The 20,633-nt window shown below is 35.8% G+C and overlaps 3 protein-coding genes across 11 annotated transcripts; 2 read left to right on the top strand and 1 right to left on the bottom strand.

Annotated features, from left to right (window-relative positions):
* Positions 1–2,740: 2,740 nt before the first annotated feature.
* Positions 2,741–6,843, top strand: LOC114174402 (uncharacterized). 6 transcript variants are annotated; one of them, XM_028059261.2, is made up of 3 exons: positions 2,741–2,981; positions 3,101–3,301; positions 6,149–6,843. In XM_028059261.2, exon 3 carries the CDS (start codon positions 6,207–6,209, stop codon positions 6,639–6,641), a length of 435 nt encoding a protein of 144 aa, XP_027915062.1. In that variant the 5' UTR covers positions 2,741–2,981; positions 3,101–3,301; positions 6,149–6,206; the 3' UTR covers positions 6,642–6,843. The 6 variants fall into 6 exon arrangements, with proteins under 6 accessions (XP_027915062.1, XP_027915049.1, XP_027915054.1 ...); XM_028059248.2 differs by lacking the exon at positions 6,149–6,843 and adding an exon at positions 3,819–5,509; XM_028059253.2 differs by lacking the exon at positions 6,149–6,843 and adding an exon at positions 3,819–5,509 and having other exon boundaries at positions 3,082–3,301.
* Positions 6,844–8,575: 1,732 nt separating this feature from the next.
* LOC114174341 (elongation factor Tu, mitochondrial) lies at positions 8,576–12,712 on the bottom strand. Its single transcript, XM_028059180.2, has 12 exons — positions 12,374–12,712; positions 12,190–12,265; positions 12,021–12,113; positions 11,861–11,935; positions 11,293–11,397; positions 11,099–11,189; positions 10,772–10,977; positions 9,969–10,052; positions 9,686–9,751; positions 9,530–9,592; positions 9,117–9,357; positions 8,576–8,985 (listed from the first exon to the last, which is right to left on the bottom strand). Exons 1-12 carry the CDS (start codon positions 12,553–12,555, stop codon positions 8,915–8,917), a joined length of 1,353 nt encoding a protein of 450 aa, XP_027914981.1. The 5' UTR covers positions 12,556–12,712; the 3' UTR covers positions 8,576–8,914.
* Positions 12,713–13,337: 625 nt separating this feature from the next.
* LOC114172445 (protein NETWORKED 1D-like) lies at positions 13,338–20,510 on the top strand. 4 transcript variants are annotated; one of them, XM_085672299.1, is made up of 5 exons: positions 13,338–13,610; positions 13,900–13,948; positions 14,101–14,339; positions 14,810–19,032; positions 19,133–20,510. In XM_085672299.1, exons 3-5 carry the CDS (start codon positions 14,237–14,239, stop codon positions 20,318–20,320), a joined length of 5,514 nt encoding a protein of 1,837 aa, XP_085528425.1. In that variant the 5' UTR covers positions 13,338–13,610; positions 13,900–13,948; positions 14,101–14,236; the 3' UTR covers positions 20,321–20,510. The 4 variants fall into 4 exon arrangements, with proteins under 4 accessions (XP_085528425.1, XP_085528423.1, XP_085528421.1 ...); XM_085672297.1 differs by having other exon boundaries at positions 14,098–14,339; XM_085672295.1 differs by having other exon boundaries at positions 13,880–13,948.
* Positions 20,511–20,633: the final 123 nt, after the last annotated feature.

Genomic DNA, 20,633 nt, shown 5'->3' with positions numbered 1-20,633 from the left:
AAAACATGATTAAGTGCTCACTTTGATATGAAGAACCAGTGCTTAAATGTTATTATTTTCTATTTGAAAATATTACAAAAGATTTAATGTGCATTAATTATTACTCTCAATACGGTACAAGTATTTGTAAAGACCAACTTTTCTAAAATGATCAATATTTTGAAATGATTTAAACATGGTTGTAATGCAAAATATACATATTTATGTCATGCATCATTAAATGCAAAATTTAGGAAAGTATTTTAATAATGTAGATCAAGACCATTACAAAGTCATGACAATGATCATACAGCATTCGTAGGGAACACATAAATATGAGTGAACATAATAGAAAATTTTCAAATTTTATTCATTCTTTAGCTTAATTTAATGCTGTAAGTTGCTTTAAAAATCAAACTCTTCTATTTTTGTTTTACTATTTTTATGATAGAAGATTTTTCTTTTAGAAAAATATCAAATAGACTCTTACTTTTAATTTTGCAAAGGAAACAAATAAAATAATTATGTGTTGTATTTTATTGAAGAGGAGAACACAGATAAATATATACAAGAAAGTGTTTATAATTAATATATACAACCCCTATATTTGTATAAGGGTTAAATATGTTTTTGGTCCCTCAAGTTTCAGCGAAATTTGAAATTAGTTCCTCATCAAAACTTTTGACCAATTTAGTCCTTCATCTTTCAAAATGCGTGAATTTAGTCCTTTTAACCAATTTTTGTTAAGTTTATCTGACGTTTCAAGCGCATTTCATGATAGTATTTAAGTTAACATTGAAGCAAAAATGTGTCAAACAGTATAAATAATTTAAATACTATCATGAAATGTGCTTGAAATGTCAGATAAACTTAACAAAATTTGGTTAAAAGGACTAAATTCACGCATTTTGGAAGATGAAGGACTAAATTGATCAAAAATTTTGATGAGGGACTAAACCCAAATTTCGCTCAAACTTGAGGGACCAAAAACATATTTAACCCTTTTTATAATAATACAAAATTTTTCTTGTAATTAAGCTATCTTAATAATTAAAATATTTTTTCATGATTTATTTTCTAACATTTTCTGTCAAGTTGGAGAATGAATATCAAGAACTTTCAACTTGTGCTTCATGGTAGAGAAAACTTCTTTTCTCAATAGTTTAGTGAACACATAAGCAAGTTAAGGTACATATTTTGTTTCAACTGAAACATTTGAAACAAAATCATGAATGAAGTGACAATTTGTCTCTATGTGTCTAGTTCTTTCATGAAATAATGGGTTAGTTGTAATGTGTAAGACAACTTTATCGACACAATACAACAATGCCGGTTTAGGATGCAATATCCGTTGTTCGCCAAGAGATGAGGGAGGATTCCAATCTGAATCACAGAAAACGCACAAAGATAAATAGTTTTGTGAAGAAAAAATAGACCTTGACCTGGATTATTCTTCAAATATCGTAGCTCGCGCATTGCAGGTTTCATACGAGGCTTGCATGTACCATGCATGACTCTGCTTAGTATGTGTAGGTGATATCAGGACGAGTAATTGTCAAATAAATTAAGCGACAAATAACTTGCCTATATACTGACGGGTCCTTTAATAATTCCCCTTCATCGAAAAGCTTTGTATTTTGTTCCATGGAAAAATCCACGGGCTTAACTCCAATATACCCATCATCTTTGATAATTTCCAAAGTGTATTTCCTTTGTGATATGAAAGTACCTTTTTTAAAACGAGAGACCTCAATACCTAGGCAAAACTTAAGAGCACTCAACTCTTTAATCCGAAAATGATTGTGTAGGAATTATTTAAGACTAGATATTGCAATAGGGTCATTACCAGTTATGAGAATATCATCGACATAAATCAACAAAGTTGTAAATGACTTGTCTTTGAACAACCTGAATATTTGTAGAGAATTTGGAAAACTATTTACGAGAAACTTGTTTTAATCCATATAATAAGGACTTGTTGAGGCGACACACAAGATTCTCTCCCGAACATTGAAAACCTGGAAGAAGGGACACAGATTTTTTCAGAAAGATCACCATGAAAAAAAGCGTTATGGACATCAAACTGATGAAGAGACCAATATTGAGCAGCAGCCAAAGCTAATAAAAAGCATCCCATTTTAGCCGTAAGTAAAAGAAGTGTCATGATAATCAATACCTTCTAGTTGTATATATACCATATAAAGAAAACAAATAAAAGAAATTTTGTATTATATTTTATTTATAATTAATATATACGATATGTACTTTTATAATAATATAAAATTATTTATATAATAAAATAATTTTAATAATTAAAATATTTTATCATGATTTAATTTTTAACAAATTTCAATATAAAAAAATTACGTCGCTTTAGGACTATTTATGAACTGAAAAACTTAAATGTTAGCCTTCATTCGTAGTACACTATAAAAATTAAAAAATGTCATTGTCATACACGAAGGGCTTTTTTCAATCGAAACATTTTGATATTGAATTCATTATTAATGTATTAAAATATTTTACACTATTAATTAAAAAGTAAAAATATTTTACACACAACTTTACAAGTAACATTATAAAAAAAAAAAAAATCTGACTTTTGAATCGGTCATAATTAGATTCAAAATGCTAAAACAGCTATTGTTAGCACATTATAATTAAGCTATATACTATTTTCTTATACTCTTAAACTCTAATGTATTTATTATAACTTTTAACCACAGATTCTGTCAAAAGCTTATGTATTTATTAAATTATGTTTTGACAATGATATTGATATCTTCTTAGCCAAATATGTCGCGTCCACTTCAACACATAAAATGTGAGTATTTTATTTTATAAAATAAAGTATTTATTTAATATATTTTCCTGGTCCCAACACATGCTATGCATTAATAAAGTAATAAACTTAGTATTAATGTACTTATACAGTATGAAGCCGACCACAAACTAATTTCTTTCTGTCTTTAATGGAAATTCGAACGTTGACTATCAAGCCGGTGAGTACCATTAGTTTTTCCATTTTGGAAGTTTCTGGATCCAGCAATTTTTTTTTTGTTGAGCTGATGGATCGCAATAAAAACCTAATTATTTTTTGAGGTTTGTGGAAAATACTCAGGATTTGAGGTGCGGGAAGAGATAAGAGCATGAGTGCATGAGTGAGGGCACGAAAGGAGGGAGATTTTGGCTACAGAAAATCGTTTATTAAGCCGGGCTTCTTTCAAAAATGGTGCAGAGTCTCTGTTTGATGGCATCTCATGGTTACCCAACTGGCCTTGTCTTACACCCACAACTGGGTTTGCCGGGCACCAACATGAAGGTAACATTAACAAGTTGTGGTTTTTATGTTTTTTCGCAGTGTTAATGAATGGAATGGTGTTTTACTGTAAAATGGGTATGTTGATTAAAGTTTTCAGTGAGGGATTGTGCGTATGTGACATTGGCAATGGGGATTAGTTTTTCATTTTAGGTAATTTATAAAGGGTATAGATTATTCTGCAATTTATATATACCTTATGATGAAAGGAATAGAATAAGAGATCATCCTACCTTTTAATCATTCGTATTCGTAACTCATTAGGGCTATCTGTGGAGGAGGGAGGGTTCATTTTTCATTTCTAAATTTAAGTATAAGCTATTTTAGTAAATGAATTATGATGATTTGAAGGTTACACGATAATCTCGCATTTCATCTGTCTGATTTTGTAGATTTCTTAACTGTGAATTGTTCCCATATGATAACAAAGTTTCCCCACAACCAAAACTGATATTATTTTGACAGTGTTGTGCATGCTTAATTTAGTTTCTTATATTTTTTAGTTTGTTTTTCAAGACAGGGCTACCAAATATCCTTTCCTTCTCCAGTACCTGCAAAAAACCAGACCAGACAGACCCCCGCGAAGCAACCCACCGTCGACGAGAACGCAACTTCAAGAAAGGGTTCAGTCTAAGAAGGGTTTGAAATCCACGCGAGAGACGAAAGGTTAAAGAAATTGGGGATTTAGGGTTCTTCGAAACCCTTGAGAATCAGATTTGGGGATTATCTTGATTAGGGCTGCCAACGTTTGGTGACTTCAAATTCGAAATAGACAACCTAAAAAATACGTTGTTTTTTGGTTGATTCTAAACAAAGCATTCATTCATCTACGATCTACGATCACAGAACTAATGCAGTCTCTCAAGTCACACCATGCTGTTTCATCTTCTCTTTTCAATCAATTCTCTTATCAGTCTATGACATTCTTCCTCTCTTTCTCAACCAAAAGTCGTTGCCTACACTTCAACGAAACCACTTCAATAATTGATTACCTGAATTCCGACTTGCAGTTCTCCAGAACCCAATCCCTTTATGTCTCCAAACGTGTTTCAGGGTGCAGATTCCCTCAAAACCCCTTATCAGTGCTCACTTTCTTCAAACAAATAGGCTTTTCCCAAAGCCAGATTCTCTCCCTGATTCGTCAAAGACCCCAGATACTGTTTACAAACATTGAGAAAATCTTGAGACCCAAAATTCAGCTCTTTCAGATGTCTGGATTCCAGGGTTACGAGTTATGCAGCTTCATTTCAAAGAATCCCTCAATTTTGACTCATAGCTTGAAGAAAACATTGGTCCCCTCAGTTGAAGCTATTAGGAAAATTGTCTACGACCAGAAAGATTTTATTCTTGTTTTGCACAGATGTGGCTGGATACTCCCAAAGTACAAAAGAATTATGGAGAATGTCGTCTTCTTGGAGAGTTGTGGCATTCTTGGGACTCATCTTTCATTGCTACTCAAACTTCATCCAAGGCTTTTCGTTGCACAGCGGTCTACTATTGAAAACAATGTTTCTCGAGCTGTAGACTTGGGTTTCCGTGAAAATTCAAGAATGCTTGTCCATGCAATTCATACATTAAGTTGTTTGAGCGATAAAACATTTGAGAGAAAGTTGAAACTAATTAATTGTTTTGGTTTTTCGAAGTATGAGGGCCTGCAAATGTTCAAGAGAACCCCGACTTTGTTTAGAACATCAGAGAAGAAGTTGAAAGTTGGAATGAAATTCTTCTTGCATACAGTTATGCTGCCCAAGTCAGTCCTTATTCACCAGCCTAAGATTTTAATGTACAGCATGGAGGATCGCGTGCTTCCTCGATATAAAGTCTTCCAACTGTTGAAATCAAAAAATCTCTGCAAGAAAGTCCCCAGTTATATTCATGTGTTGTGCTTGTCTGAGGAGATGTTCTTGGACAAGTATATATCACAGTTCAGAGAAAATGCAGAGGAGTTATTAGTAGCATACAAGGGTCATTATCTGGAGGCATAACCATACCTTCAATTCTGTTTTTTCACTCTTCCACAGGGTTCTAATACTGAAATTATTTAGATAGTGTTATGCATAACCATGGAATGTCTCATTGTAGTAATGAAGATGGCTTGTTTATTGTATCTGTTTATTGATTATGCATCTTTCTTTCCCATGGTAATTTGGTGGTCATAAGAACCTTGGAAGATCCACACGAAAATAAGCAATCCACTTTGACTGCTCCTTTAAAGAGGTATGCAGAGTATACTTTTCTTGATCTTGTTGACCTGTTCCCCAGCTGGGATATGCTCCAACGTTGAATTGTAAAATTAGCCTGTATTCATCTTCCAGCACCCTTGTTTAGCTTTTAAATCGCTGAGCATTAATTAGACTGTTTCTATGTTGTGAATTATGTAAGTTAATTTGATTAGTCAAATTTGTATGTGCCTAAGTAGGATTGATATCGAGTTTCCTTTTACTCCCTTCCACCTTCTACTATTAAGAGAGAAAAAATCAAGAAGAACGTGGTTGCAGTAGTAAATCTTAGGTGGTACTTGAAACCATTGAGACATTATTATCCTGCTCTGTTGTCAACATTTAAGACTGCTTTTTGTAATGGCTCTAAACATATGCATCACTGCTCTCTCTATTTATTTTTCAACTTCTAAGAACATCAGAACAATCCATCTGATCATTTTTTTTTAAAATTGCCTGATGAGAAAAGGTTATCATCTTCTATAGTTTCTTTTAATATTGACTTTATACATGGTTGTGGATAAATTTGATCATGTTCAATTGTTGGGCTGCATACTAAATAATACAATACCTCTATTGTAGTTTCTTGCTGAAGAAGTATTTAACATTAATGCTTCTCTCTTGTCTGCAGCCCTGAGAAAGTGAAAGTGAAGCCATCTCCAATAAAGAAGAAGAAAGTAGGCAGGGACATGGATCAGTACAAAAACTATTCATATGCATGTGAGACCCTTCTGTCCCTGATGGTGGACAAGAAGCAGCGTGGCAGGACAGCAATTCTCTCCCTGAAGAAATCTAGCTCTGAGCTTTTTGATCTTCTGACACAGTTTGCTGCCGGTATTGCTGGAACTGGCCTTGCTTTTCTGCTATCTGTAATGGGTAACATAGCTTGTGGAAGGGCTACCTTCTGTGCTTCTAACTTTTTCAACACTGGGTTTGGATTGGGGTTGGTTTGTCTTTCTGGGGCAGTAAATAAGCTCAGGGTCACAATTTTGAGCATCAGCAAGAACACTGGAAAGTTGGGTTTGAAAGAAGAGAAAATGATGCAGAAGCTGGATGAGAGCATTAGAGATATTTACTATACTGCTGCAGCATTGCTAGCAGTGGTGATGCTGAGATTTGCTTGAGTGGCATCTCCCAAGACTAGTTTGATGAAGTGAATAAATGGCTAATTGGATGTCTACAGTGATGGCATTGGTGAAGCAAACCAGACTGTTAAAGAACAAATGTTGCAGTTACTTTTACAATGAGATCTTCAAGGTACAATGCTGATTAACAATATGTTGTTATTTTCCTACTTGCAATTAACCCAAGAAGTATTCCTTAGTATTTTGCAGCTTGTAATATAGAATTTTGCAATGGAATTAAATAAAATGACTCCTCTATTTTCACCGTTAAAATTAGCATGATGTTGAACTGAATACTTTGGTTAAAAATAAAATTTAATAATTGTTCTTATTTTATTTATCATGTGAATAGAAAAGGAGCAGATAAAAGTTAAAAAGAAAAATAGAACGGAAAGAATTTGTTCTCTGGGGGCATAATATTCAGTTTGTTGTCACCATCCAACACATTTTACAAGTTTTAGCATGCAAAGGATTAAGGGTGGCCATGCATCGAATTTTTAACGATCCAATCCACATCCATTTTAAATTCAAATAATTAGATTAGATTTTCAACTCAAATTCATTTTTTTAACAAAAACTAGTTTGGATTTTTTTTTTAAATCCAGATCCAAATTTTTGGATCAAGATTTAAATCCATTCCAAATATTTGGATCAAAATCTAGAGTCTATTTTTCATAAATGAAATTTAAATTGAATTTTCTAAAACTTGTGTCCTTAAGACTAACACGACTCAGCCTGTCCAGTTCGTCGAGCTCGCTCGGTACATCAGGGTCTTAGGCCTGTTCAGTCCGTACAGTTCGTTGGGTAAGATTCGTCCGAATTGTCGGGCCGACCTGATCTAACCGGGTCTTTGAACCCTCTTGGCCTATTTGGACATCGGACATGCTCGGTTCGTACGGATTGTGTGGTATGGTCCATCTGAGTCGCCGGGTCAATTCAGCCTGTTCGGGTCGTGCATGGATATAAGGTTGAAGAGCTTTAAGGGGACAAAAAAACTTACTAAATCTCTCTTTAATTACCATAATTTGTTCATTTTTTACAAATAGTTTCAATAGTTATTTTATTTACTTTACAAAGTAACTTTTTTTTTAAATAGATATATATTAGGAAAACAGTTGAATTATGTTTACATCTTTGCGTATAGTCAAACTATCCAAAGAGTTTTTTATCCGCAAAAGTTTTTTATAAAACAAATATAAATTTTCTAATTGCATTTTTGTGAATAAAATTAGTGACATTTTTTTTTTCATTTTCAATTAAAAACTCGTGAAATACATCAAGACACTCCTATAAGTAGAAATAGCTTTAGTTTAGCTATGCTTTGTCTAAAATTTTAAATAGACCAACAGATTTTTCTATAACGAGGATCACAAGTTTTCGCGTTAATAGATCTTTTCACAGAAAAGACTAAAATTTGATTTAAACAAGACCCCCACTGAGCATATCAGGCTTGAAAGGATTAAAACCATATATATATATATATATATATATATATATATATATATATATATATATATATTACGTTTTAACACATTAAAAAAGTAAAAAAATAGAAGTTTACTGTCTGACCCTAAAGAAAAAGCATTTTAAAAAGCTTATTATAAAGTATGAGTATTTGATCAACTTTAAAAAGAGAAAGGAGAATACGCCAAGCGAAGGTGGTTCTAAATAGAATAATTTGACCTTAATCATTAAAAATTAATTTGTTATATATGAGTACCATTGTTTAAACTGGTGGTGTTTATTATTCAATTATTACGTTTCAGCCACTCGGTTACTTTTACAACAAAAGCAAATAGAAGATTAATAGTATGATAGATAAACATATTCCTAATTCCCAATTAGAGATATACAAGCCATCATTACAGCTAACAAATCATATTTCAACCTATTCATTCATCTCAAATCAATATATATGCCATCAACAATAGAGGTTCAAAACCAATATGAGCATCGTTGATAAAAACAAAAGATTTGTAAAAACCAAAATCAATGGCTCGGACTGTTGGTACACAAGATACACATTATTTTTCATAAAGCAGAAAAAGTCTGCAGTGATCAAGGCATATTGAAAATTATGCACTACAAAAATGAACATTGAAGATTAACTTCTCTAAATTTTACTCAATTTACTGAATTTCATCCAACACAACCGCTAAATAATAATTGTTTGGCACATGGTTTGTATTTTTCAGGATAGATAGTCAGGTCTCAGGGCTTGCAACCCCTTTTTGCAAATGTGTAGACTAAAACTTGAGTCACAGAGAACGGTACTAGCTCAGTACTTTTGACACCACACCTGCACCAACTGTTCTGCCGCCTTCTCTCAAGGCAAATCTTTGTCCTGTAAAATCAATTGCAAGCAGTAAAGCAAAGTTTCCACTTTCCAGCATGAAGTGTACAAGAATATTCAACATACGGATAAATACAAATTGGTTATGATGGTTCAATTTAGTTCACTAATGAAGTACTTACCTGCTTCAAGTGGAACTGCTGAAATCAATTCAAACACAGCAGTAACGTTGTCTCCGGGCATAACCATCTTAACATTTTCAGGCAACTCTACTTTTCCAGTGATATCAGCTGTCCTCAAGTAAAACTGGGGTCTGTAGTTAGAGAAGAAAGCGGTGTGTCGGCCACCCTCATCCTTTGTGAGTACATATATCTCTGCCTCAAATTTCTTGTATGTTTTTACAGAACCTGGCTTTGCAATCACCTTCCAATAGAAGGCAGCAGCACAAGGAAAGTGGCAGCTCAAATTTAGTAATTTGAATTCAAAACTCAACAATTTTACTAAAACAGATACAGATTATATATGTCGTTCTCTTGCATGCGACGACGGCTACAATGTCTAACAAAAAAGGAAAAACTTGATCTCTGCAACCAACCTGACCACGTTGAATATCTTCACGCTTCAGACCACGGAGAAGAAGACCAACATTGTCACCAGCCTAACAATACGTGTGTACAATCCATATTAGTTTAACATATGCTCTTTGTAAATATAGTTATAGCCCTTTTCCATGAAGATAACAGTCACTTACTTGTCCTTGGTCCAAAATCTTCTTGAACATCTCAACTCCAGTTACTGTTGTTTTCAGAGGACCACCCTACCAAGGAAAACTCGGTTTTAGGACTACCATTATAAAGGAATTTACCAAAAGCTCTGATAGAGAAATCAACTAATGCTCATCAAGAACAAACCACTAATCATCAGTCAGTGGCAAATGAAAATTATATAGAAGCAAAAGAAAACAACAACTGCAGATTAACAGAAAGGATCAGAGGGCAGCTATATATAGGAAATGACTCAATGAACATACATACCTGCATTAGACCCAACACCTCTACTTCTTCACCGACTTTAATGACGCCTTGTTCAACACGGCCAGTGGCAACTGTTCCTCGTCCCTTCATCACAAAGGAAAAATATAAAGCAGCTGAAATGATGGAAACCATTGCCCCCATATTTATTTATGTCCATACAATCCAATATATGTAATGAAACAAATGCAGATTTTGAGAGAACTAAGAAGTGTTGAAAATAGAAATTTTGATATTCTCTTTAAGGGGAAAAAAAACAATTATGAGACAACAGTTTTTAAAGCACCATGTTAAGATTAAATTACACCACTGCGTCATATCATTACAAAGAGCAATGCCGTAACAAATGCTACCTCCTTTCCTTTTTTATTCTTCAAAAAACCTAGACAGAATTAAGAATTTGAAATTTTATCCTTCACCTAACTAGATTTAGAAGAACAAGAAAGAATTTGTTCAAGTGACCACAGTTACAAAGATGACCAGTATTATAAACATCTATTCCACATATGCTCCAGTGTTCATATCCCATCTGCTTATGATGTTAAGCACATCAATAATTGCTGTAGTTTGAGTGAACTGAAGGAGCATATAAGGAATTTAAAGAATTTTAACATAAACAAATAGTAATAAATAGTACTTCAATGAAACTGTGTTTATACGGGAGCAGATGGAAAGTGATAGAACATGATAAAAACACAAGACTTACATTACAAATTGTAAGAATTTTATAACTGAGACCATCTTTACTTCAATGAATCTGCTTTCTTCAAAAATTAACCCAAAAAAAAAAGTTCAGGTCCTTTTACCTGAATTGAGAACACGTCTTCAATTGGCATTAGGAAAGGCTTGTCAAGTTGGCGAACAGGGTTAGGAATGTATGCATCTACAGCATCCATTAATTTTAGAATGGCCTGTCTTCCAATCTCGTCATTTGTACCCTGTAAAGCAGACAACGCTGAACCTCTAATGATCGGGATTTCATCCCCAGGGAACTTGTAGAAGCTCAGTAGCTCTGCAAAAAAAATTATCATAAAAACACATTTTAGCAAACACAAAGACTACAGAAACTTAAGCAGGTTTATTCATTTTCTGAGCATGGACAGGAGAAGAGAAGCCTTAAAGAAACACCCTACCACGTAACTCCATTTCTACAAGCTCTAACAACTCTGGATCATCAACAGCATCAACTTTATTTAGAAAGCAAACAAGAGATGGCACACCAACCTGCATAATACATTTAAAGATAAAATATGTCAATCTAGAAGTAAGGAGAAAGGTGTAGACGTTCTAGGTATATATATACAAACCACATCAGTAGAATACCTACTTGGCGAGCAAGAAGAATGTGCTCCTTGGTTTGAGGCATTGGTCCATCAGGTGCAGATACAACAAGTATACCACCATCCATCTGGGCAGCTCCCGTAATCATATTCTGAAATAAAAAAAAACAGACAATTATAAAGCATACAGTGAACAAGAATTAATTTATTATTTAAACTAAATAAAACCATTAGATAAACCATCTAGTAAGTACATCAAGGCAAGCTGGAATGCTAAACCCACCAGCATTCATGGAAAATAGGAATCTGACAAATGCAGCTGTTGCCAATATACAGTGTAATCAATACCTATAAAATATATTTTGTTACAAACTAATCTACTTCCAAATTCCTACCATAAATTTTCCATCTCATTTTGAATTGAAAAGAAGATCAGGCTACACAAGCACCAAAATATGCTAAATACCACAATTAACTATTATACAATACAAGGTAAAATTGCTTAAATTTGTCCGCCACAACTTAGCCACCCCAGCTTCTGTTAGGCAATTGATAACTCCAATAAAAAAAAAAAAAAACATTCTTAGAGAAACTAAACCAAATTTGAAAGCTTACTTTAACATAATCCGCGTGTCCAGGGCAGTCCACATGCGCATAATGTCGTTTTGCAGTCTCATACTCCACATGAGCCTGAAAACCGAAATATAGAGCAAGCATACATATCAACAGAAAACAACACAATCGATTGCAAGACCAAAAGAGTGCGATTCCATACCGTTGCAATGGTGATTCCTCTCTTCTTCTCTTCAGGAGCCTTGTCAATTTCATCAAAGGCCACAGCCTTAGCCTTCCCTTCATCCGCAAGCACCTGATCAAACCTAATTGAGTAATAAACACCAAAACATCCACCTCAACACACATTTAAACAAAAAGTGAATCAAGACCTTGGTGATTGCCGCAGTTAGCGTGGTCTTCCCGTGATCCACGTGTCCAATAGTTCCGACATTAACGTGAGGCTTCCTGCAAAGTCAAACAATAAGATGAACAAGTAAAAGACATACTAATACCGATTACTGTTACTTATATATTTTAAATTTTGTGACGAAAAAGAGAAAGAGAGAGTGTTACGTTCTGGTGAATGTTGCCATGGATCTCCACCATGGATTGGAATTGAAAGAATAGGAGGAGGTGGAGGTGGAGTCGTTGGGAGTAGAGAGAGGAGAACGAGATACGGAAGAGTGGATTTGAGAGGCTAAGGGGAAGAGGCGGCGACAAGTGGAAGAGGAGTGCCTGAGAAGAAGAGTAGCCATTGAAGAAGTGATGAGGAGAATGAAGACAAAAGCGAAGAGTAGCCCTAACTATGGAGTGCAGAGGCGAGGGTTTTAGGAGAAGGAAGACAAAAGCGAGGAGCAAGTGCGAAGAGCGAGGGTTTTGAATGGGCGCCTTCGTGCGGCCCAATTCTAGCATGGTGACCAATTCTAGCATCGTGTGGGAGCGTATGACTTTTGTTTGGTACAACCATTACTTTTTGACACGCAATAACAATAATAGTGTTGCTTTTTACACATTTTCATTGTTCACACAGTGATGCACCATTCTGCAACGGCAACAAAATGTTATTATTACACTGCATTACATAGGAATAAGTTCACCCTAAAGTCCGCGACATGTTTGAAATTTTTGGTAACGCTAACAAAACCACATTATACCTCTCCTCGTAAAATACACGCAACTAAGTTTCGTACTACTTTTTTATCATAGTTTTGATACATGAGTGCTTAAGGAGTACTTAGATACTTTTTTTTTAATGTTTTAATATAACGAATAATTTCATCCTCATTACATATTCTATATTTTTATTTTTAGTATAATCATGGTTATTATTAGTAACGGAAAGAAATACAATTGCGGTTACTAATATCACAATCTCCCGTTTTCATCTTCAATGTTCCAAATTAATGTGATCGAGCCTGAGATTCTAAATTAGTACTTATTAATGTGATTTTATTATGCTAACCTTTAATTGTTTTTTTTTTCCTTATAAGAGCCATGTTTGCCTTTATTTTTTCTTTCTTTGCCAACTTGTTATGATTTTGTTTTCTTTTCCACTTTAACAGTTCTGAGACGCTGGGAGACAGTACCACCAACCTATACTGCATAAAAAGCAAAGCTGAGAAAGAAAGAGAGAGAGAGAAGCACAGAACAGAAACAACATTGTCCGCAAAATAGAGAGATCTAAGCAACATGGGGTGACTCTGAAAAATGGAATAAAAAAGAAAAAGTCAAGAAAAACAGTTGAAGTTGTTCATTGCCGTTGCTGCTGATTGGAACCGAATGTCCTACGTTTGAATTTTGTTTTTATTTGGTGAGTAACTTGTTACCTGAATTATGAGCTTCATGTTGCAGGTTTTGAGCCTTGATCTCTTAACTATGAGTGCAACCTTCTTGACCGGTCATGTGTTTTGAATATATGGTGTAGCCATCTCATGTTCATGGATGATTTTCACGGAGAAATAATTTGTAACATTTTTTTTTGTATTTCCTGACATGCACATAATTTATGCTTTTTGTGTACTAGCCAAATTCTGTTAACTTTCTTTCTGTGGTTCTAATTGAAATTTTGTGTTTGATCAGCACTGGTTCTGGTGTTTCAGATGCTTGTTGATTCATTCAGTCTTGGAACTTGAGAGTTTAACTGAACTGGTATTTTCTTTCTCTTACTTTTGTTTTTGGTGCTGTTTTTGAAATTTACTTTTGCTTTGATGAGAGAAAAAGTGCGTCTATGATTTATCTGAAACTGAATCATTTGCATTCCTTTGTATTTTTTGTTTATTCCAATGACTATATGGTAGCAGCAAGAGAGACTAGTATTTCATCAGCTGTGTAACAGTGTTAGCGTGGTCCTGGTTACTCTTCCCTTGAACTTTTGTGGATTAAGTATTTTGAACACCAGAAGACACAGTGTTGGTGTTGGTTTACTTGGCGGGAGCGATGGCGGCTCTGTCCCATGCTGATTCTAGAAGAATGTATTCATGGTGGTGGGACAGTCACATTAGCCCCAAGAACTCGAAATGGCTCCAAGAGAATCTGACTGGTAATTTTAATTCTAGTTATAGTATTTGTTTGATAAAAGATAATTGCTTATGCTGATGTAAGACCTTGTAAAATTTGGGTTTTTAAAATAATTGTTGATAACATCTTAAGATTATTGGACTGGCTACAAAGTGTTCTGGTTTATCATATGTAATCGTCAATGTATATTCACCCTTTGGGAGTATATGGCAAAAAGATTTACTCTGGTTTAAACCAGTTTCCGGTTTTACTTCCAAATTTACTTACAGTCATGATGCACTTTAGTAGAAACTTTGCAATGCAAGGACATTTAATGAAACTGCAGTATTGTATTTTGATACATCTTTCAGAATCTTCTATGTTGGTGTATCTTCATTAAAATTAAAATTACATTTCTATCTAAAAGTCACAAGTATCAGTTTTGTGGATTAACTTCCTTGTACGTTCCCTGAAACTCGTTAATTTATCTCATCGATACCTTCTCATGAACAGATATGGATTCCAAGGTGAAACATATGATCAAGCTTATTGAAGAAGATGCAGATTCCTTTGCAAGGAGGGCAGAAATGTATTATAAGAAACGGCCAGAGCTGATGAAATTAGTTGAAGAGTTTTATCGTGCATATCGGGCATTGGCGGAGAGATATGATCATGCAACTGGAGTGATTCGTCAGGCCCATCGGACCATGGCTGAAGCATTTCCTAATCAAGTGCCTCCTGCATCAGCAGATGATTCACCCGGAGTTTCTTACATGGAGACTGAGCCACATACACCAGAGACATTCACCTTCTCCCGTTCATTTCTTGACTCAGATGAATTGCAAAAGGATGCTTCAACTCATTTACAATCCATAAAAAGAAATGGATCTTATACTGATGAAACTGATTGTGGTATAAGCAGAAAGGGTTTGAAACAGCTCAACGATCTATTTATGTCAGGAGATCATGCAAAGTCTTCAGAAGGGCGCGTTCGAAGGGGGCTCAATTTTCTTGACGTAGAAGAGATTAATGCGCAAGACAATGAAAGCCAAGATAGTAGGACTCAAGTCTTATCTGAGTCTGAACGGATGACAAAAGCTGAGACAGAAATTTTGGCCTTAAAGAAAGCCCTGTCTAACTTAGAAAGTGAAAAGGAGGCTGGCTTGCTTCAGTATCAGCAGAGTTTGGAGAGATTGTCTAATCTGGAATCAGAAATGTCTCGTGCAAGAGAGAATTCTCAAGGACTTAATGAACGAGCAAACATAGCTGAAGCTGAAGTTCAAACCTTGAAGGAAGCCCTTGATGAATTAGAGGCCGAAAGAGAAGTTAGTCTTCTTCAGTACCAGCAATGCTTGGAGAAAATATATAGTCTGGAGAATCATATTTCTTCTGCCCAAAAGGATGTAGGAGAACTCAATGAACGAGCTAGTAGAGCTGAAACTAAAGCTGGATCCTTAAATCAAGACCTTGCTAGAGTAGAAGCTGAAAAGGAAGCTGCCCTTGCTCAGTATAAACAGTCCTTGGAGTTGTTGTCAAAACTAGAGGAGAAACTCGTACAAGCTGAAGAGAACGCAAGGATAATTAAAGAACAAGCTGATGATGCAAAAAATGAAATTGAAAGCATGAAGTTAGAAATTGCTAAACTTACTGCAGAGAAGCAAGATGCAGCTCACAGCTATCAACAATGCTTAGAGATAATTTCCAGTTTGGAGCATAAACTCTCTTGTGCCCAAGAGGAGGTGTATAAGCTAAACTGCAAGATAAATGATGGGGTTGAAAAGTTACATAGTTCTGAACAGAAGTGTTTTCTCTTGGAAACATCTAATCAGACTTTGCAATCTGAATTGCAGTCTTTTGCACAGAAGTTGGGATCTCAGGGTGAAGAACTTAGTGAGAAGCAGAAAGAATTGGGTAGACTCTGGACTTGCATACAAGAGGAGAGATTGCGGTTTATCGAGGCTGAAGCTGCTTTCCAAACTCTGCAGAATTTGCATTCTCAATCTCAGGAAGAACTAAGATCTCTTGCCACCAAGCTTCATGGTAAGGCTGAGATTCTGGAGAATATGGAATCCCATAAGCAGGCTTTAGAGGATGAAGCTCACAAGGTCAAAGTGGAAAACAAAACTCTAAATGAGCTTAAATTATCTTCATCTTTGTCTATAAAAAAAATGAAGGATGAGATAATAAATTTGAGGGAGATAATAAAGAAACTTGAACTGGAGGTTGGACTGCAGGTAGATGAAAGAAATGCTCTCCAGCAAGAAATTTACCATCTTAAAGAAGAGCTTAATGATGTGAAGAAAATACATGAATCCATGATGGAGGATGTCAGATCAACTGACTTAGATCCGCAGTGCTTTGCCTCTTCTGTGAAGAACTTGCAAGATGAGAACTCGAAGCTGAAGGAAAGATGTGAAACCTACAAAGATGAGAAAGCAGATCTAAAGGAAAAAGTGGAGACCATGGAGAATCTTTTAGAGAAGAATGCTGTTTTGGAGAGGTCTCTTTCAGATTTGACTGTGGAGCTTGAGAATGCTAGAGGAAGGGTAAAGGTATTGGAACAAACTTGCGAATCTTTTCTTGGGGAGCAAGCGACTCTTGCTGCTGAGAAAGCCACCCTGTTTTCTCAGTTACAAACCACAGCTAAGCAGCTGGAGAAGCTCTCAGAAAAAAACAACCTTTTAGAAAATTCACTATGTGACGTGAATGCTGAGCTCGAAGGATTAAGGATAAAGTCAAAGATTTTAGAAGACTCTTGTATGTTGCTAGATCATGAGAAGTCCAGTCTAAACTCTGACAAAGAAACCTTGGTTTCACAATTCAACATCACTCATCAAACTCTGAAAGATCTTGGGAAACAACACAGTGAATTGGAACTGAAGCATTCTGAACTGAAAGCAGAAAGGGAATCTGCACTTCTAAAGTTGGAAGAGCTACTTGTTTCCTTATATGCTGAGAGGGAAGAACATTCCAGAATTGTGCAATTGCATGAATGTCACTTGGCTGAGAAGGAATTACAAATCTTTGTTCTCCAAGAAGATGCAGATTACCAGACAAAAGAGTATGAAGAGGAAATGGACAGATCTGTACATGCTCAAATGGAAATATTCATCTTGCAGAGATGTATCCAGGATTTGGGGCAAAAGAACTTCTCCCTTCTAGTTGAGTGTCAGGGACTCTTGGAGGCTTCCAAACTGTCTGATAGATTGATATCTAAATTGGAGAATGACAACACTCAGAAGCAAGTTGATGTTAATTCATTGTCTGAGAAAATTAAAATACTCAGGATCGGGCTCCTTCAGGTGTTGAAGGCTCTTGATGTTAACAGCGAGCCTTGGTGTGAAAATATGATTGAAAAGGACCAGGAGCTTCTGAACCACGTACATGGCAAAATTCAAGAGACACAAAGTTCTTTTGTCACAATTTTCAATGAAAGCCAGCAAGTGGCCATTGAAAATTCAGTTCTTGTTACATTCCTTGGCCAGTTGAAATTAGAGGCCGAAAATCTTTTGACGGAAAGAAATTCCCTAGACAAGGAGTTGAGAACCCAGTCTACACAGTTCTTGACAATGCAGGCAGAAGTACAAAAGATAATGGAGAAGAATCAGGAGTTGAAGTTGACAATAAGGAAAGGAGAAGAAAAAATGGAAGTAATGGCTACTGAAATAGACAATTTATGCAAACAGCTGTTAGATTTGAAAGAGGATCACCAAAACATAAAGGAAGAAAGTTGCAAAACCTTTGAAGAGAAAAATTCCTTGATGAGAAGATTTATGGACCTGGGTGAAGAGAAAAGTAAGATGGAAGATGAAATCTGCATTATGATTCATGAGACAATCACACAATCTAATCTCTCGCTGGTCTACCAGAACATTGTCTTCGAAAAACTCCTGGCACTTAAAGAGCTAAGCAACAATCTCGATAGACTTTGTTCTGTAAATACCAACATCGAGGAGAAACTAAAAATACTGATGAACAAAATAGAAGATGTACAAATGGAAAATTCCGATCTTAGAGAGTCCTTTGCAGCGTCAAGCATTGAACTAAAATTGGTTCAATCGGTCAATGATCAGTTAAATTCTCAGATTAGGAATGGAAAACAATTGTTGTCTCAAAAGGAAAATGAGTTTTTGGAAGCAGCAGAGATGCTTAGCACTTTACATGATGAGAAAACAGAATTACAAAGATTGGTGGAAGTTCTGAAGAGTAAGTATGATGAAGCCAGGGTGATACTTGAAGAACAAGCTAGTCAAATTTTAAAATTATCCTCCGACAAGGATCGACAAAATGAAGAGCTTGGATGCCTTGGTGAAGTGAATCAGAAGTTGGAGGCAGAAATGAAGCACCTGCGCCAAGAACTTGGAGAAATTAAAGTGAGGGAAGAGAAGCTAAGTCATGAACTACTCAAGGGAACAAATGAGATTAAACAATGGGAAACTCAGGCAGCCACACTCTTTACTAGACTGCAGATTTCTGCCGTCAATGAAACATTATTTGAAGAGAAGGTGCGCGAGCTAGCTCATGCATGTGAAGATCTTGAACGCAGAAGGAACTTCAAAGATATGGAAAGTGAAATGCTGAAAGAAAGAGTTTGCAAGTTGGAAGGTGAAAACGGGAAGCTTCGGGTTCAGTTGGCTGCTTATGTCCCTGCTGCCAGTGCTCTGAATGACTGCATAACATCCTTGGAGATGCAAACACTTGGGCATGCAAAACCACATGAAGACAAAGTATCAAAGGTAATTTACATGCTATCTTCAACTGGGAACCAGCTACTATTGCATTGGTTACATTGACAAAATGAAGTTTTTTTTTTTTTTTTTAAATCATTGTTTCCAGGTTAAAGGTTTGGCGTTTCACAAGTACAATGAAGGTGGTCAACAAACAGGTGAACATCAGAATGCTGCGGCAATAGATGCACTTCCAGATTTCCAAGACATGCAGAAAAGAATCAACGTAATTGAAACGGCTGTTAAACAGATGAATGAAAGTTTCAAAACTAAGGATGAAATGAGAGAGATTCAAGTGTTAAAATCTGGATTCAGCTGGCGCCAAGGAAATATTCAAGCAAGTAAGTATGCTACTGAAATGCATGATACGAAGGGGCATCGGGGTGGACCTTCTGATGAACTGAAATCAAAGAGATCAGTGTCAGATGTCCCTGTAGCAGAAATTGAAGTTCTGCCAAAAGACATCATGCTTGATCAAACGTCTGAATGTTCATATGGGATAGGTAGGAGAGGAACTCTTGAGACTGATGATCAGATGCTCGAATTGTGGGAAACTGCTAACAAGGATGGCGTTATTGGACTGACAGTTGGAAAGGCGCAGAAGACAGCCATTGTGCCTACTGGATACCAACAAAAGAGAGCAACCAAGGAACTGAGAAACAAATATCCATCCGTAGAGTCCTTGATTGAGAAGGAGTTGAGTGTGGACAAATTAGAGATCTCAAGAAGATTGACACTGCCACATTCACATGAAGAAGGCAACAGGAGGAAGATTTTAGAAAGACTATATTCTGATGCTCAAAAGTTGACCAACCTTGAAATTACCGTGCAAGATTTGATGAGCAAGCTAGAAATTACTGAGACCACAAAGGGAAAAGGTATTGAGTTGGATACGGTGAAAGGGCAGCTTGAAACTACCCAGGAAGCCATCACAAAGTTGTTTGATGCCAACGACAAGTTGAAGAAGAATGTAGAAGAGGGTACTTCATCCTTTGCTGCGAAGTATACAGCAGAATCAAATGAGAGTGGAAGTGCCAGAAGGAGGAGAGTTTCAGAACAGGCTCGGAGAGGGTCTGAAAAGATAGGTCGGCTGCAGTTGGAGGTGCAAAGACTGCAATTTTTACTTCTGAAGTTGAATGATGAAAAAGAAGGCAAAGGAAAGACAATGATAGATGAACGAAATTCAAAAGTCCTTTTGCGAGATTATCTCTATGATGGGACGAGAAGAAACTACCAGAAAAAGAAGAAGAAAGCACCCTTTTGTGCATGCATGCAGCCTCCCACTAAGGGAGATTAAGTCAGCCGGATTTTTAACTTAGTTTAAATTACATTAGACGTTTACCTTTTTTCTTTGTAATCTAGAGATGGTTCAAGACCGTACTTGTTTTTCAATATAGAGGATCTACGGTTCTTGTAGTGTAGAGATCCTGCTGTAAATTTATGTAATGTTCTCTCAGAAGAAGCTACGATGGAACTTTTTTCTGTCATGTTTGCGTCTTAAGCATCATTTCATTTGTTACAAGAGAGAATAGGACTAGTTACTGCGATACAGTGGCTCATGGACAAATTATCCTACAAGACTGAAGGCTAATAAAAATCTAGCTAACTGT

This window comes from Vigna unguiculata, chromosome 1 (genome assembly GCF_037176805.1).
Source record: "Vigna unguiculata cultivar grain cowpea cultivar isolate G323 ecotype 2 chromosome 1, ASM3717680v1, whole genome shotgun sequence".
Taxonomy (NCBI): domain Eukaryota; kingdom Viridiplantae; phylum Streptophyta; class Magnoliopsida; order Fabales; family Fabaceae; genus Vigna; species Vigna unguiculata.
Note: the sequence above shows the minus strand (reverse complement) of the source record. Positions and strands in the feature narration are given on the sequence as shown.

Bases quoted from the DNA above. Each gene is read 5' to 3' on its own strand.
- LOC114174341 (XM_028059180.2), bottom strand. From the start codon at position 12,555: ATGGCTACTCTTCTTCTCAGGCACTCCTCTTCCACTTGTCGCCGCCTC. The intron at 9,752-9,968 runs GTATGTATGTTC...TTTCCTTGGTAG, and splicing joins AGGTGTTGGGTCTAATGCAG to GGTGGTCCTCTGAAAACAAC. The intron at 9,593-9,685 runs GTAAGTGACTGT...ACGTATTGTTAG, and splicing joins AGATTTTGGACCAAGGACAA to GCTGGTGACAATGTTGGTCT.
- LOC114174402 (XM_028059248.2), top strand. From the start codon at position 4,150: ATGCAGTCTCTCAAGTCACACCATGCTGTTTCATCTTCTCTTTTCAAT.
- LOC114172445 (XM_085672299.1), top strand. From the start codon at position 14,237: ATGGCGGCTCTGTCCCATGCTGATTCTAGAAGAATGTATTCATGGTGG. The intron at 14,340-14,809 runs GTAATTTTAATT...TCTCATGAACAG, and splicing joins GCTCCAAGAGAATCTGACTG to ATATGGATTCCAAGGTGAAA. The intron at 19,033-19,132 runs GTAATTTACATG...CATTGTTTCCAG, and splicing joins ATGAAGACAAAGTATCAAAG to GTTAAAGGTTTGGCGTTTCA.